This window comes from Gossypium hirsutum, chromosome D01, assembly GCF_007990345.1.
Source record: "Gossypium hirsutum isolate 1008001.06 chromosome D01, Gossypium_hirsutum_v2.1, whole genome shotgun sequence".
Taxonomy (NCBI): domain Eukaryota; kingdom Viridiplantae; phylum Streptophyta; class Magnoliopsida; order Malvales; family Malvaceae; genus Gossypium; species Gossypium hirsutum.
The window spans coordinates 31825481-31839134 of record NC_053437.1 but is presented as its reverse complement, the minus strand read 5'-3'; the positions used below and the strand labels follow the sequence as shown (position 1 = coordinate 31839134).

Here is a 13654-nt window from a genome sequence, read left to right as displayed (position 1 = left end):
CTTAGTCTTCAGTATAATGTAAAGAAATGAGATTCTTTTCTACTATCTTGTTATATTTTCTTTGATTATTCTGCTATCTGATGATATCTCATTGCATAACAAACCAAGCTAAGATTAAGTAACTTTAAATCATGTAACAAAAAAATTCCAATAAAATAAGGATTTTATTGATCGAAAAACAAACCAAATCCACAAAATTGATAACATATTAACAACCATCTAAACAACATTACTATATTAATCATATGCAACACAAATGATATTAAAAATTTATAAATTATAATAAAGAAAAAACTTGTAGTGAATCTGAAATATACAAATCCGCATAAATCAAAATTGAATTTAACCAAATCAAATAATATTAATAAAATCAAAATTTATCCAATTCTACTCGCCTAAACTTTTCGTGGCTCATGAGGCTGCTAAATTCGGCGGCCTCTCATAGCACACAGTATACGGATAGTCCCTTGGTCACGTGATTCCAATAGACTAATTCGGTTAAAATATAATCCCTAACACGGCCCTATACAGTCCAGGGGATGTCCCTTGGTCACGTGATTCCAAAAAGAATTTTTTTTCCCATGGGTAAAATTGAAATCACAAATATCTCCTACGCTACGGTACTGCCATTCTGACGTGGAGACGTATAAGGTAGAAAATCCAAACGGCATTTGTATGGGAAAATGCAGATACTGGGACCCCCCACATTTCAAGGAGGGAAAGCCAAAGCTTAAATAAAGGCCTTCGCTCTTCACTTCGGCCGTCTATTTTTAAAAGCCACGCGAAAAAAGAAAAAAAGTCATTTCTTTCATCTTAAAGAGACAGCGAGGAAGCCACGAAGATAATAGAGTGATTTTCAATCTCCATTTTAAGGTATTTTTTTTCATTACCTAGCCATTTAATTATTGTTTCTATTTTATATTTTGCTGATCTTTTTCATTTGTTGTTTTGATGGTTAGATTTATTTCGAAAGTGATTGATTTTTTGTGTTCTTTTTGTTTATTTGAGCTTACATTTTGAAGTTTTAGTTAAGATTTATTTGATTTTCCGTCTCTCTTGAGTCCGGATCGGAACACCTCAATATTTGGATCTAGTGTGCTTTTCATTGATCAATGCCGTTATTAAACCACAGATCTTTAACTTGTTTTCCATCTCCTTTTCTGTTTTTTTTTTAACTTTATTTTTCATTCATAAACTCAACCTTTTACTTTCGCTTATTTTTTTATTAGAAATTATGAAATCTATTAATAGTAAAGAATAACGAAACTTGTCTTCTAAAATTTTGGTTAATGATATATTAGTTATTGTTGATTGAAAGAACGAGTTATAACTTGAGTAGTAGCTGATTTATTCTTTCATTCAGATATGAACGTGTTTTTTTTTTGGAGGTAAGTGAGTGTTTTCTTTTTGCTTAATTTCATATTTAATTAGTTTTACACAAATTGATTTTTTTTTCTATATAAGCATATTAAGAAGATTCTATTTATTTAAGTACACGGATCAATTTTTTACAAAGGTATCAAATATGCATCATCAAAGGCATATCCTACTGATTCCGATGATGAAATCCAAAAATTCTATTAAAAAGAATATTATGCGAATCCGGTTATAAAAAAATGGACAAGACGATTTATTTAAAAAAAAATAAAAAACATGTTATTGTCTTTATCTTCATTGTAATTTTTTGGCAGTCTTTTTTCTGGAATTTTCGTCTGTAGTTTTCAACTTGATTTAATTATATTTGCCACTTGCCGGATACCGATGAACAATATCAGCTGATTCTTTTTGTTGTTTAACACTTTTAACTTTAAACTACAAGTCTATAAATCGACTCGTGAACGATTTTTCTATTAAAAATTATGAATAAACCCACCACTACTTGGGTAAGAAGTGATCCGTGGCAGCGCTGTGATTTGATAATTTAGACGGACGGTTTGGTTTTGGTCACGGTGATTGCATCCCGTGATTTAACACATGCTTTTCTAAAATGCCGTGTCGTTATGGGTATGTGCCTGCTCCTCAGGGTGCAATCATAGACTGTGCTTGTTATTTTTAGTTTTAAATATGTATAAATATAATATAAGTTACATGTCAAAACAAATATACATACCAACATTCTAATCACTATTTCTTAAAAAAATTACTGTATAAAAAAAACATTTCAACTAAAGTTAATATGTGATATACTTGACAATTCTTAATTTTACTCCAGTAAAAATATATTAAACATTTTTCATGCATAGATACTAATATGAAAAGCATGAGTTGGGTCGTGTAGATTACTTTTACCGCCAAACCTGGCAAAACTACTGGCAGTGGAATTCATTAAAACTAGAATTTCAATTTATATAAAATTTTTATTAATTAATAATAAATTTTTTAAGGTGCAATAATGTAACATGAATGTATTAATATTAATTAGTTATGTTTAAAATTTTGAATAAATTTATAATACTTTAAATAAAAACTCGATAATATTTTTATCAATAAATAATAGCTATAATGGTAATGTACATTGTACTCATATGAAAAAAAAGAAAGCTTAAATTCAAATTCTGGAGTTGACATTGTTAGAAAGGGTATTCACAAACCTTGAAAGGGTCAATATCTATGGATAGTACAACGGATATGGAAAATACATTAGTTCTACAAAGATGATAATTCCTTTAAATTGAACTACTATACTTAATGACGGAGCCAAGTAGAGGCCTAGGGGTGCCATGGCCCCCCCAAAGTTTAAATGTATATTTTTTAATTTAGTCATTTGTAAATATACTATGGCTCTCCCAAAAATATAAGTAGGCCCTCCAAGGTTTAAGATTTTTGCAATTTCTCTCTTTGTATATATATTACAGTCCTTCTTAAAATATGAGTAGGCCCCTCCAATATTTTTAAATATTAAAAATAATATTAAAAAAATTTATTCTTGATAAAAACAAAGAAAAATCTTCTTGAAGAAACTAAATTTCTCATTATGACTTTTGAATTATATTTTTTAAAATAATAATAATTTAATATTTTACTTAAAATAATAATATTTTATAAGTAATATAATAATATATATATATATATAAAGAAAAGAAAAAATGAACAGACTTTTATTAATCTTTTTCCTTCATATTGGTGCGTAGCAAGAAAAGAAAAAAAAAATTCTTATCATTTTTCCTCCAAATTTTAAGTATAAGGTTTGTTTCTTCAAATTTTTCATATATTTTGAATCTTTGAAGCTTGTTTTACATATATGCACCAATAATTTTTATATGTTATTTTTTTTTTTGAAACAAAATTTTTATATGTTATTAAGTGTATTAAAAGGTGCCATTAAAAGATATTGATGGAAGCTTATTTTGAATTAATTGTTTATATGTTTAAATCGATTGTTATGTAACATATTTAATTTTAATTTGACCCCAAAATTAACATCCTGCCACTAACTATACTAAATAATGCAAAAATAAATTATAATTATAATCTATAAAAAAACATAATAAGAATTAGTATAAAACATCATAGGAAAAATAACATTAAATTATTATATATTACCCAAAAATTATTTCAAAAAGTTTTAAACAAATTCTTCCAAATTATAAGGACAATTGTTCAACCATAATGAGTTGTCCAGAAAAAAAAAACTATGCTTTTATGGATTGTATTATATGCGTATAGATAATTGATATGTTTTCGAAAATTAGATTAATGTTTTTGAACATAATATTTGTATAAGTTACATCAATATATCCTATAAAATATGTATAATAATCCAATTCTTAAGAAAATGTTTAAAAGAAGTTAAAATAATGAAATTAGAGTTAAAAATTTTATGAATATACAAAATATAAGATTAATTAAGAAATGATACTAACACAATTTGAGAAAAATAATTTATACATGACATAAACAAAAAATACTAACAAAATATAAATATATGATCATGTCAAAATCTATATAAAACTAATTATTTATGTTAAAATTTATGTAAAATTATAATACTTTGAAAAACAAAAAAATCACAAATGTGAATGCATGATAAACATAAATATATTTTAAAAATGAATCACTAAAATAAATTATAAAAAAATATGTAATAAATTTCAACACAACAATGCACATAAATTTATTAACATGTAAAATGAATATAATATGAATATATAAACATGTAAAATATATACATGAAATAAAATATTAATATATATAAATAAACGAAAAAAATAACTTAATATAAAATAACATAAAACAATTTCTCATTTTTCCTCCATCATAATTTACTTTAAATAGTTAATGGCATTACGTATGTGTCACAATCTGTAAGCCCCTCAGTTTTAAATTAAGCAATCCCATGCAATGGGATTGTTTTTATGGTAGGTATATAGATGTTCGGCGTAGGGTCGTGTGCATTGCTTAAAAAATTACCTAAATATATCTTTTTTAATTTAGATTTATTTTTATATTTAATTATAATTTATGGAGAATTTTTTTTTTATAAAATTTAAGTGTTAACATTTAAAATAAAATCAGGTTGGAGACTAGGAAGCATAAAAATCTGAATGGTTGAGATGAGCAAAAAATCATCCTGCCTTGTCCAATTGCCATTGCCATTGTCATTGCGATTCCTGTTCATATTACTTTACCTCATTTTTTACTAATAGTTTTAATTTAAAATTGTAAATTATATATAATAGTACAATATACATATATGATATTTTATTACATATGATTTTAATACATATGCTAAAATACATAAAATATTTAGAGAGAAATATAATAATCTCAAAAAAAAAAAAAACAACAACAACAGCAACAAGGTCAAGTAAATCTACTACTTATATCTAGACTTATTCATGAGCCAAATAACCCGTCCAACCTGATAGGCTTGATCCAATTTGACACAGGCTTGAAAAGATATATATTATCTCATTCTAGGTTAATGTAACACCCCAAATCGATTAGTTGGATGATCGACCATGCCAGAATGCTACTTGAATAGACTTTAGACTTGGCGTACTTATTGCCTGAGTTTTAAATATTTTATCACTTCGTGTGATATTCACAACGCTTTAGACCAAAATGAATACTACTCTTATAAATATTTTCTCATTCATGTGCACAATATTAATTACATACACATCATAGTTGAAACAAGTCTTTCAAAATTTACAATTCATGAGCTAAGCTTATAGATCGCCTCAATATATACATGTTAAATCCCAAAAGTTGCTAGGCTCACACTAGAAACAACAGATTCTCGCTTAGTCCCTCCCCCAAAGTTCAAAATAGCTTTTGTTACCTGAAAAAAATAAATCAAGAAACATGGTAAGTTCAAGATGAACTCAGTGAGTACGCATGATGTTTGCTCACCCATACATACAGCTTGCGTGGAATATAATTCACACATAAAGCCAACTAATATGTTAAATAGTTTACATATGAATATTAGCAACACGCATACAATACACTTCACTCAAATAGATAGTTCATCTTCACTCTCTGCGAACATATGTGTTACGGTAAGTTTTGGTGGATTTACCCACTACAAATTTATACTAAGCAACACGCATACAATACACTTTGTTCAAATAGACAGTTCGTTTTCACTCTCTGCGAACGTATGTGTTATGGTAAGTCTAGATGGATTTACCCAATGCAGAATTATATTGGGTGTAAAACCTTTATGAAAATATACTTGGTTACCATACACCAGACACATGCTTGTGAATTCACACTTGTGGCTTCATGTTTATGAACTCATACCTGCAAATCATGTCTATGGATTCATACCAGAGCTCATATATACGTTCTCATACCTGAGCTCGTATATACCTGAGCATTTGTCTACCATCTTGGAGATGAACCTATTGAGCGTAACCACCCTCCCTGTTAGACACTGAATATCCTTGCTAGTTCTCACGGGAGGTATATCCAAAATAGCTCAAATTTTTTTTGAGTTCGCTTCTATCCTTCTCTCTAAAACCAGAAAGCTTAAGAATTTGCCTACTTTTACATCGAAAACACATTTCTCTGGGCTCAATTTCATGCTATAAGCTCGTAAAACGGAAAAAGCCTCTGACAAATCTTGAACATGCATTTTAGATTAGAGCTCTTTACCAACATGGCATTAACGTAAACCTTACTGTGCGCAATTTGCTTTCTGAAAATTTTGTTAAATAATCTCTAGTAAGTTGCACTTGCATTTTTCAAACCAAAAGGTATAACCCGATAGCAAAAAAAAAAACTTTCTTCTATGATAAAGGTTATTTTATCTTGATATTTTGGGGCTATAGATATTTGGTTATAACCTAAAAATCATCCATAAAACTAATAAATTTATGCCCCGAGGACGCATTCACCAACTTATCAATCGAGGGTAAAAGAAAATTGTCATTGGGGCAAGATTTGTTAAGGTTGGTGAAGTCAATACATGTTTTCCATTTTCCATTAGCTTTCTTCACCATCACTACATTCGAAACCCAATCAGGATACGCTACCTCTCTGATGAACTTCGTTGAAAGCAGTTTCCCTACTTTCTATTTTATGGCCTCTACAACTTGAAGAGTAAATTTTTTTCTACTTAACTGGTTTAACCTCGGGAAACACATTTAACCTATGAACAACCATTTGAGGATCCACCTTAGGCATATTCGCAGTCGACCACGCAAAAACATTGGAATTCACTCTTAAACACTGAATCAAGTCTTCTTTTTCCTCTAACATCCAAACTATCCAAATCCAAAACTTGACCATCCACTCTTGTCTGTCGTGAAAACTGCCTATGCAGCACTTGCTCGTGTGTTTACTTGACTGATAACATCTGACACTGTCTAGTTGTTCATTGATCAAATTTATAAAGCCTATCCTTGTTCTTGTAGGAAACTTAATCTTCATACAGAATGGTGCAACCATCATCTTAGCCATTCTCATGATGGGACGCCCAAAAATGGTATTATAGTCCATTGGATGGTCTACCACAAAGAACTGTACATATTTTGTCGTGGTGTGCTCGTCTTCCCCCAATGTAATGGGTAAAGTAATGCATCCTTTTAACTCGATAGAATCGTTCGCAAAACAATATAATGGACTTCCCCTCCTTAAAACTTGCTCTTTCAACCCCATTTTCTGGTAAGCATCCCAAGTTAATAGCTCCACAACACTGCCATTATCAACCAATATTCTCTTCACCTCAAACTTGTTATAATTGCTACATAACCATTAGGTCATTTCCTTCTTCATCACACATCATGCCCTTATCTCCATCATTAAATTCCACCTTCTATTTTTCTTGTTGACACAACCCTTTTCGGCGAACTGACTGACATTACGCTTCTAAAGTAAGCCTTTCTCTTTGTGTTAGAGGTCGCCTAGTCTTCATCTGTAACAATTATCACATGTATTGTTCCTATAACATCTTGCTTGTCATTGTCCTCTCCTCGCAAACTTTGAACTAACGGAGTAGTATCTTTAGTTATAAAATCTTTTAGCTCGTCATTCCTAATCGCTTCTTCAATAGAATCCTTTAAAGAAGAGCAATCCTCGATCTTATGTCCCCCGTCGTTGTGAAAGTTACACTTATCCCTCGAGTTTGACCTCGATACATTACGTCGTATGGGTGGAGGACTTGGCAAGATGCCTAAACTTTTAACCTAGCAAAGGATATAGGAACGAGTAGCATTTAATGGAGTATAAGTTTCAAATCTTCCATGAGGGGCACACCTTCTTGTGTGTTTAGGTTAAGATATTTGAAATGCTCTCAACGATTCATTTTGTGAATAACTCCTTTGTTGTCCCTCGCTTTGTACGTGTAAATTCTGAAAAAGTAGACCCTAACGATTATGAATCCCTTCCTGGTTTCTAAATTATCTGTCATCTCTTTGGAATGTACTACGGGTCGCTCTATTAATTTCCTCTGCTTCAATAAACTTATGGGCCCTCTTATAAAAATCTGCCAAACTTTGTGGCTTATTATTAGTAAACGAGTATTGCACGTGATCATTTTGAATACCCATGATAAAAACATCAATGACCCACTAATCCTCTAAATTCTTGGTATTTAACGTTGCTGCAAGAAAACGTTTAACATAATCCTGTAAGGACTCTCCTATCCTTTTGCTTTACTGACATTAAACCCATAGGAGTGCTCATTATTGTTCTATGAGCCTGGAATTTTCCCAAGAACATCTAACCCAATTGTGAAAAACTCTGGCCCTGTGGGAGAGACATACATATCTTTTGCACTTTCGTTAAGGGTTGTTGAGATGGCCTTGCACTTCGCGGCATTAGAGGCCCTTAGCACATTCATATAATCAATATACTACATGAGATGCGCTTGGGATCACTTCTTCCTTCGAACATTTCCTTTGGAACTTTGAACTTGGTTGGAAATCCCACAGTCGCTACCTCAGGAGCCAGTGGATTGTTAGAACAAAAAAACCAATCCATATCATGGGCGTCAGGATGTAAAGCCCGCAGATCTTTATGCAGAGCATCCATTTCATTATGCAATGGCTTTGCATGTGCCCCTACATTCTCCTTCTAGGCGAGCATGACGTTGTCTTAAAGATCATAATTGTCAAACTGCATATTCTTCTTCAATTCTTCATTTGTCTTAACAATTCTTGCTGAAATGTTTACCACTATTCAAACCTAGTACTTTGTAAAGCCATTTGTTCCTTCACCAACCTTAGTTGCTTCTACAGAACACATAACTATTGTGGTGATGCTTCCTGACTAAAAGGAGCATTGAGATCGAAAGAGTTGGAGGTACATGCATGGGCCGAGTTACCCAAAATTTTTGGTTGATTAGCAAACCAACCAGCAAAAAGATCCATCTCACTAGGTTGATTGCCAGCGCCAGAACCTTCTGCTTGTCTTGTCAAATATTTCATAGGGAAATTCTCATTGGGATGAGCCATTTTGGTTTTTTAGCAATTTGAAAATCGGAAGTTCGTCCACGCTTAACGCACTAAATTGTTGAGTGTTCTCTCTCTCCTCTTTAGATGGTAAAGTTATGTATTTATATATGATTATTGTTCATTGATGTGATATCCTAGATAGGTTCTATGCATGCTAACACATACCATACTCTAGGTTTAACACGTGTTTATACGATGGGGGTTCACCTATGTAGTAGCGTGTGAACCCACATCGCGCGATCTTATGTGCGATGCGAACCCTTAGTGTCATGCGAGCTCGATATACGAATCGTGTAAAATCCAATCTGAACTCAATCAGGTTATGGGTCTTTTATAATGAGTATTATAACAGTAGTAATTGATGGTGTGCAATTATTGATTTAGTATATTTTTGGGCCATTCCTAGCCTTGAAATAACAACAATATGAAACTCACTTAACAAGTCTAGTCCTTTATTTTCTTCTTAGTAGTACTTGAATTCGTTTTTCCTTTTAAATTCCAAGTTCTATTGCTCTGCAGATCTTGGATTCACATGGAGAATATTTAATATTCACCGTAGAAAATTGGTTAAATTATGATTTCTTCCATGTACTAACCTGATTATGGAGATTTAGTTTATATTTTTTAATTTTACATAATGTAATCATCCTATTATTATAATTAATGTTATAACTTAGTGCAAATAACTTACTTTGTTAAAAAATTTCATTAGCTGGGTGATGTGAATATTTAAAAGAGAAATCCAAAATTATCTATCATTTAAAAAGTAAAATTATCATTATTTAAATAACTATTTTTACTAATTTATCATTATCTTGTGATTTTAACTATCTTTTTCTTAAAAAAAACCCAAAATTATATAAAGAATTTTTTAATGGTATTAGTTATTTGGACTAAGATGTCATATTAAGATCAATTATCTTTTTTCTCTCTATTATGTTTAAATTTGAGATTTAATCTTTATATTTTAATTTAATATTTTATTTTAATATATCATTAGTTAATTTCAATGGTTAGTTATTTTGTTTAAAACAATTATGTGGATTTTCTTAAAGCATCATCTCAACAAACATACATACATAAAAAATCCATGTTAACGTAATGAGTTCAAATTTTATATGTATAAACCTGATATAAAAATAAATAAAATTTTAATTGAAATGCTTGAAAAGATTTAAATAAATCTCATTAAGTCTATGCGTCTTTAATAAATTTACGCCACGTAATATATATTTTTTATTTTAAAGGAAATCTTATAAGCTTTTATTAAAATTGTAATTATTTTTTTCACCAAAAATTTTTTAATTTTATATTAATTATATAAGAATTGAAATTGATAAAAAATAAAAAAATTTATAATAATAAAATAGAAATAAATTAAATTAAATCAATTCATTATATATAATTAAATTAAAAATATAAATAATCTAATAGATCAAATTTTGACAAGATAGTTTTTAAATTAATCTACAACATTAAATATTTTTTTTAATAATTCAAAAAATTAAATCAATTGAAAAGATTTTTTTTTCTGATGTGATGAGTTTATTACATTCGAAATAAAAAATAATATAATGAGTTTATTAAATTTAAAATAAAAATATGTATAATTTATAAAACATCAAAATTATGAAGGTTGCCTGATTTGAATTGATCTGGATCTGAGAAAATCCAAATCTAAAAAAATGAATTCAATAAAAACATAAGCTCGAAAATATTCTCGAACTCATCCAAACTTAAAATAATTCAAATCTAAAGACAACCCAGTTCAGATCGATGAAGAATATATATATATATATATATATATATATATATTTACTCTTGATACTAAGAAAAAACATACAACTCTTTTAAACAAAAACTGATCTCAATAATAACTGTTTTAACTTTTTAAATATTTACTAGTATTTTTCTTCCACTTATGAAAGTTCACAAACTAGTGAGTTTGAGCGGGTTTGAATTTGATTCTCTTCGGATTTAAATTATTTCAGGTTTGACTTATCTCAGGATGGAATCAACTCATTTTAGATATTCTTTGGCAAAATTTTTCTTGAAATCAAAATTTTGTGTACTTAAATTTTTTATATTCGAATTAGTTTAGGTCAAATAAGCTTAGATAGATTTAAATGATTTTGAAATTTTATAAGTTATAAACTCATTATACCCAAAAAGCAATCTTTTCCATTGATATGAATTTTTGTATTAATAAAAAAAATTAATTTTTAGTTTAATGTTGTAGATTTAATTTAAGAAATCTTATTAAAATTTAATATATTATATTATTTATATTTTTTCTATAAATTAATATATATGATCAATTGGTTTAAAATTTTTATTTCTTATCAATTTTAATTCTTTTACAATTAATATAAAATTGAAAAGATCATTTTTAATTTTAATTAATGTTTATAGGATATAAAATGAAAAAAAAACGGACACGAGGGAAACGGAGGGGGCAAGCGCTTGGGGCAGAGGATTTATATTCCATATAAAAGATATAAAAAAAGGAGAGGCAGAAACACATTGTAAAAGTAGTGATATTTTAGTCATTGTTTAATTGAATTGGTGTCTAATTTATTTATAATATCAACTCAGTTAAGGTATTAGTCAATAGTATAGATCTTTATCTACCTTAGTGTTTTAATTGAAATAGCTAGTAGTGTTAACTATTTGGAATAACTAATAATATTATAAAAAAAGGTAAATATATTTCAAGGTTCAAAATAGTACCTAAGATTTTTTTTCTGTTTAATTGGGTACCTAAGCTTGTCCCCAAGGTTCAATTTAGTACCTAAATTTTGCTTTTAGTTTAAAATTAGTACTTGAACTTGGCTTAATAGGTCAAATTGGTTCAAATAAGTCTTTCTTTTTAGAATCAAATAAGTCATTTATTGTACATACTAATTTGGACTAAAAACCAAATTCATGTACTAATTCAAACTAAGAAATCAAGTTCAGATGCCTAATTTGACTAAAATAAATTTTAGGTACTAAATTAAACTTTAAAGTCAAGTTCAAGTACCTAATTGAACAAAAAAAATCTGAAGTACTAATTTAAACCTGATAGTCAAGTTCAAGTATCAAAATGTATATTATCAACTAATATGGTTGTTGTAGGGGTTTAGAGGTTAAGATTGAGTAATTAACATGGAGAAACCATGTTTGTTCTTTTAACCATTTCCACTATCCATTTATTTTTTCAGGGTGTGGAACAATGGGTGCTGGAGGCAGAATGTCGGTTCCAACGAGTCCAAAAAAACCCGAATTCAACTCACTGAAGCGAGTTCCATACTCAAAGCCACCCTTCACTCTGAGTGAAATCAAGAAAGCCATCCCACCACACTGTTTCCAGCGCTCCGTTTTACGCTCATTCTCATATCTCCTTTACGACTTTATATTGGCCTCTCTTTTCTACCATGTGGCCACCAATTACTTCCCTAACCTTCCTCAGGCTCTCTCCAACGTGGCTTGGCCTCTTTATTGGGCCATGCAAGGTTGCATTTTGACCGGCGTTTGGGTCATAGCCCATGAATGTGGCCACCATGCTTTCAGTGATTATCAATGGCTTGACGACACCGTGGGCCTTATCCTCCACTCTTCTCTCTTAGTTCCATATTTCTCTTGGAAATATAGCCACCGGCGTCACCATTCTAACACCGGTTCCCTCGAAAGGGATGAAGTGTTCGTTCCCAAGAAAAAATCTGGTTTAAGATGGTGGGCCAAACACTTCAACAATCCACCGGGTCGGTTTCTGTCAATCACCATTCAACTTACCCTTGGTTGGCCGCTTTACTTAGCTTTCAACGTTGCCGGCCGGCCTTACGACAGGTTCGCTTGCCACTATGACCCTTACGGCCCCATATTTTCCGACCGGGAACGACTCCAAATCTATATCTCTGACGCCGGCGTCCTCGCTGTCGCCTATGCGCTCTACCGTCTCGTGTTGGCCAAAGGGGTAGGTTGGGTTATTAGCGTTTATGGGGTGCCATTATTGGTGGTTAACGCCTTCTTAGTAATGATCACGTATTTGCAACACACTCACCCATCTTTGCCGCACTATGATTCCTCGGAGTGGGACTGGATGAGAGGAGCTTTATCAACTGTGGACAGAGATTATGGGATTTTAAACAAGGTTTTCCATAACATAACCGACACTCATGTGGCTCATCATTTGTTTTCGACAATGCCTCACTATCATGCCATGGTGGCCACCAAGGCGATAAAGCCAATATTGGGGGAATACTATCAGTTCGATGGGATGCCTGTCTATAAGGCGATATGGAGGGAGGCGAAGGAGTGTCTCTACGTTGAACCAGATGAGGGCGACAAGGATAAAGGTGTGTTTTGGTTTAGAAACAAGCTTTAAATATTTGCATTTTACCTTAGGCATGTTCTAGTCGTTGATGTTTTAAGGATATTTTAGCCGACATACTTGGTTTTCCTTTTTGGGACTTTTTAGCTTTGTATTTGCAGACAATAATCTTGTTCACTATTAAATAATGGTAGAAATAAATACACAGCATGGATTGGCAATAATTAATTTACTTTCAAGCTTGACACCTAATAAGTTTTTGAAGTTTGTTTTATAAAAAAAAAATGGTTTTTCAGTTTGAGTTATAGCCATAATATATGAATATTGATGTTGATTTTATACAACTGTTTATATATATAAATTTTAATTTTATTTAGATTATAATAAATTAATAACATATATAGCACCATTTCCAGTTTGCTTTTTGTGTATATAAAAT

At 30.5% G+C, this 13654-nt stretch overlaps 1 protein-coding gene across 1 annotated transcript; it reads left to right on the top strand.

Moving 5' to 3' along the window:
- Positions 1-788: 788 nt before the first annotated feature.
- On the top strand, positions 789-13439 carry LOC107921152 (delta(12)-fatty-acid desaturase FAD2-like). The gene is given in 2 exon segments (NM_001327186.1): positions 789-873; positions 12107-13439. A coding segment is annotated over 1 exon segment (1152 nt). The 5' UTR covers positions 789-873; positions 12107-12117; the 3' UTR covers positions 13270-13439.
- Positions 13440-13654: the final 215 nt, after the last annotated feature.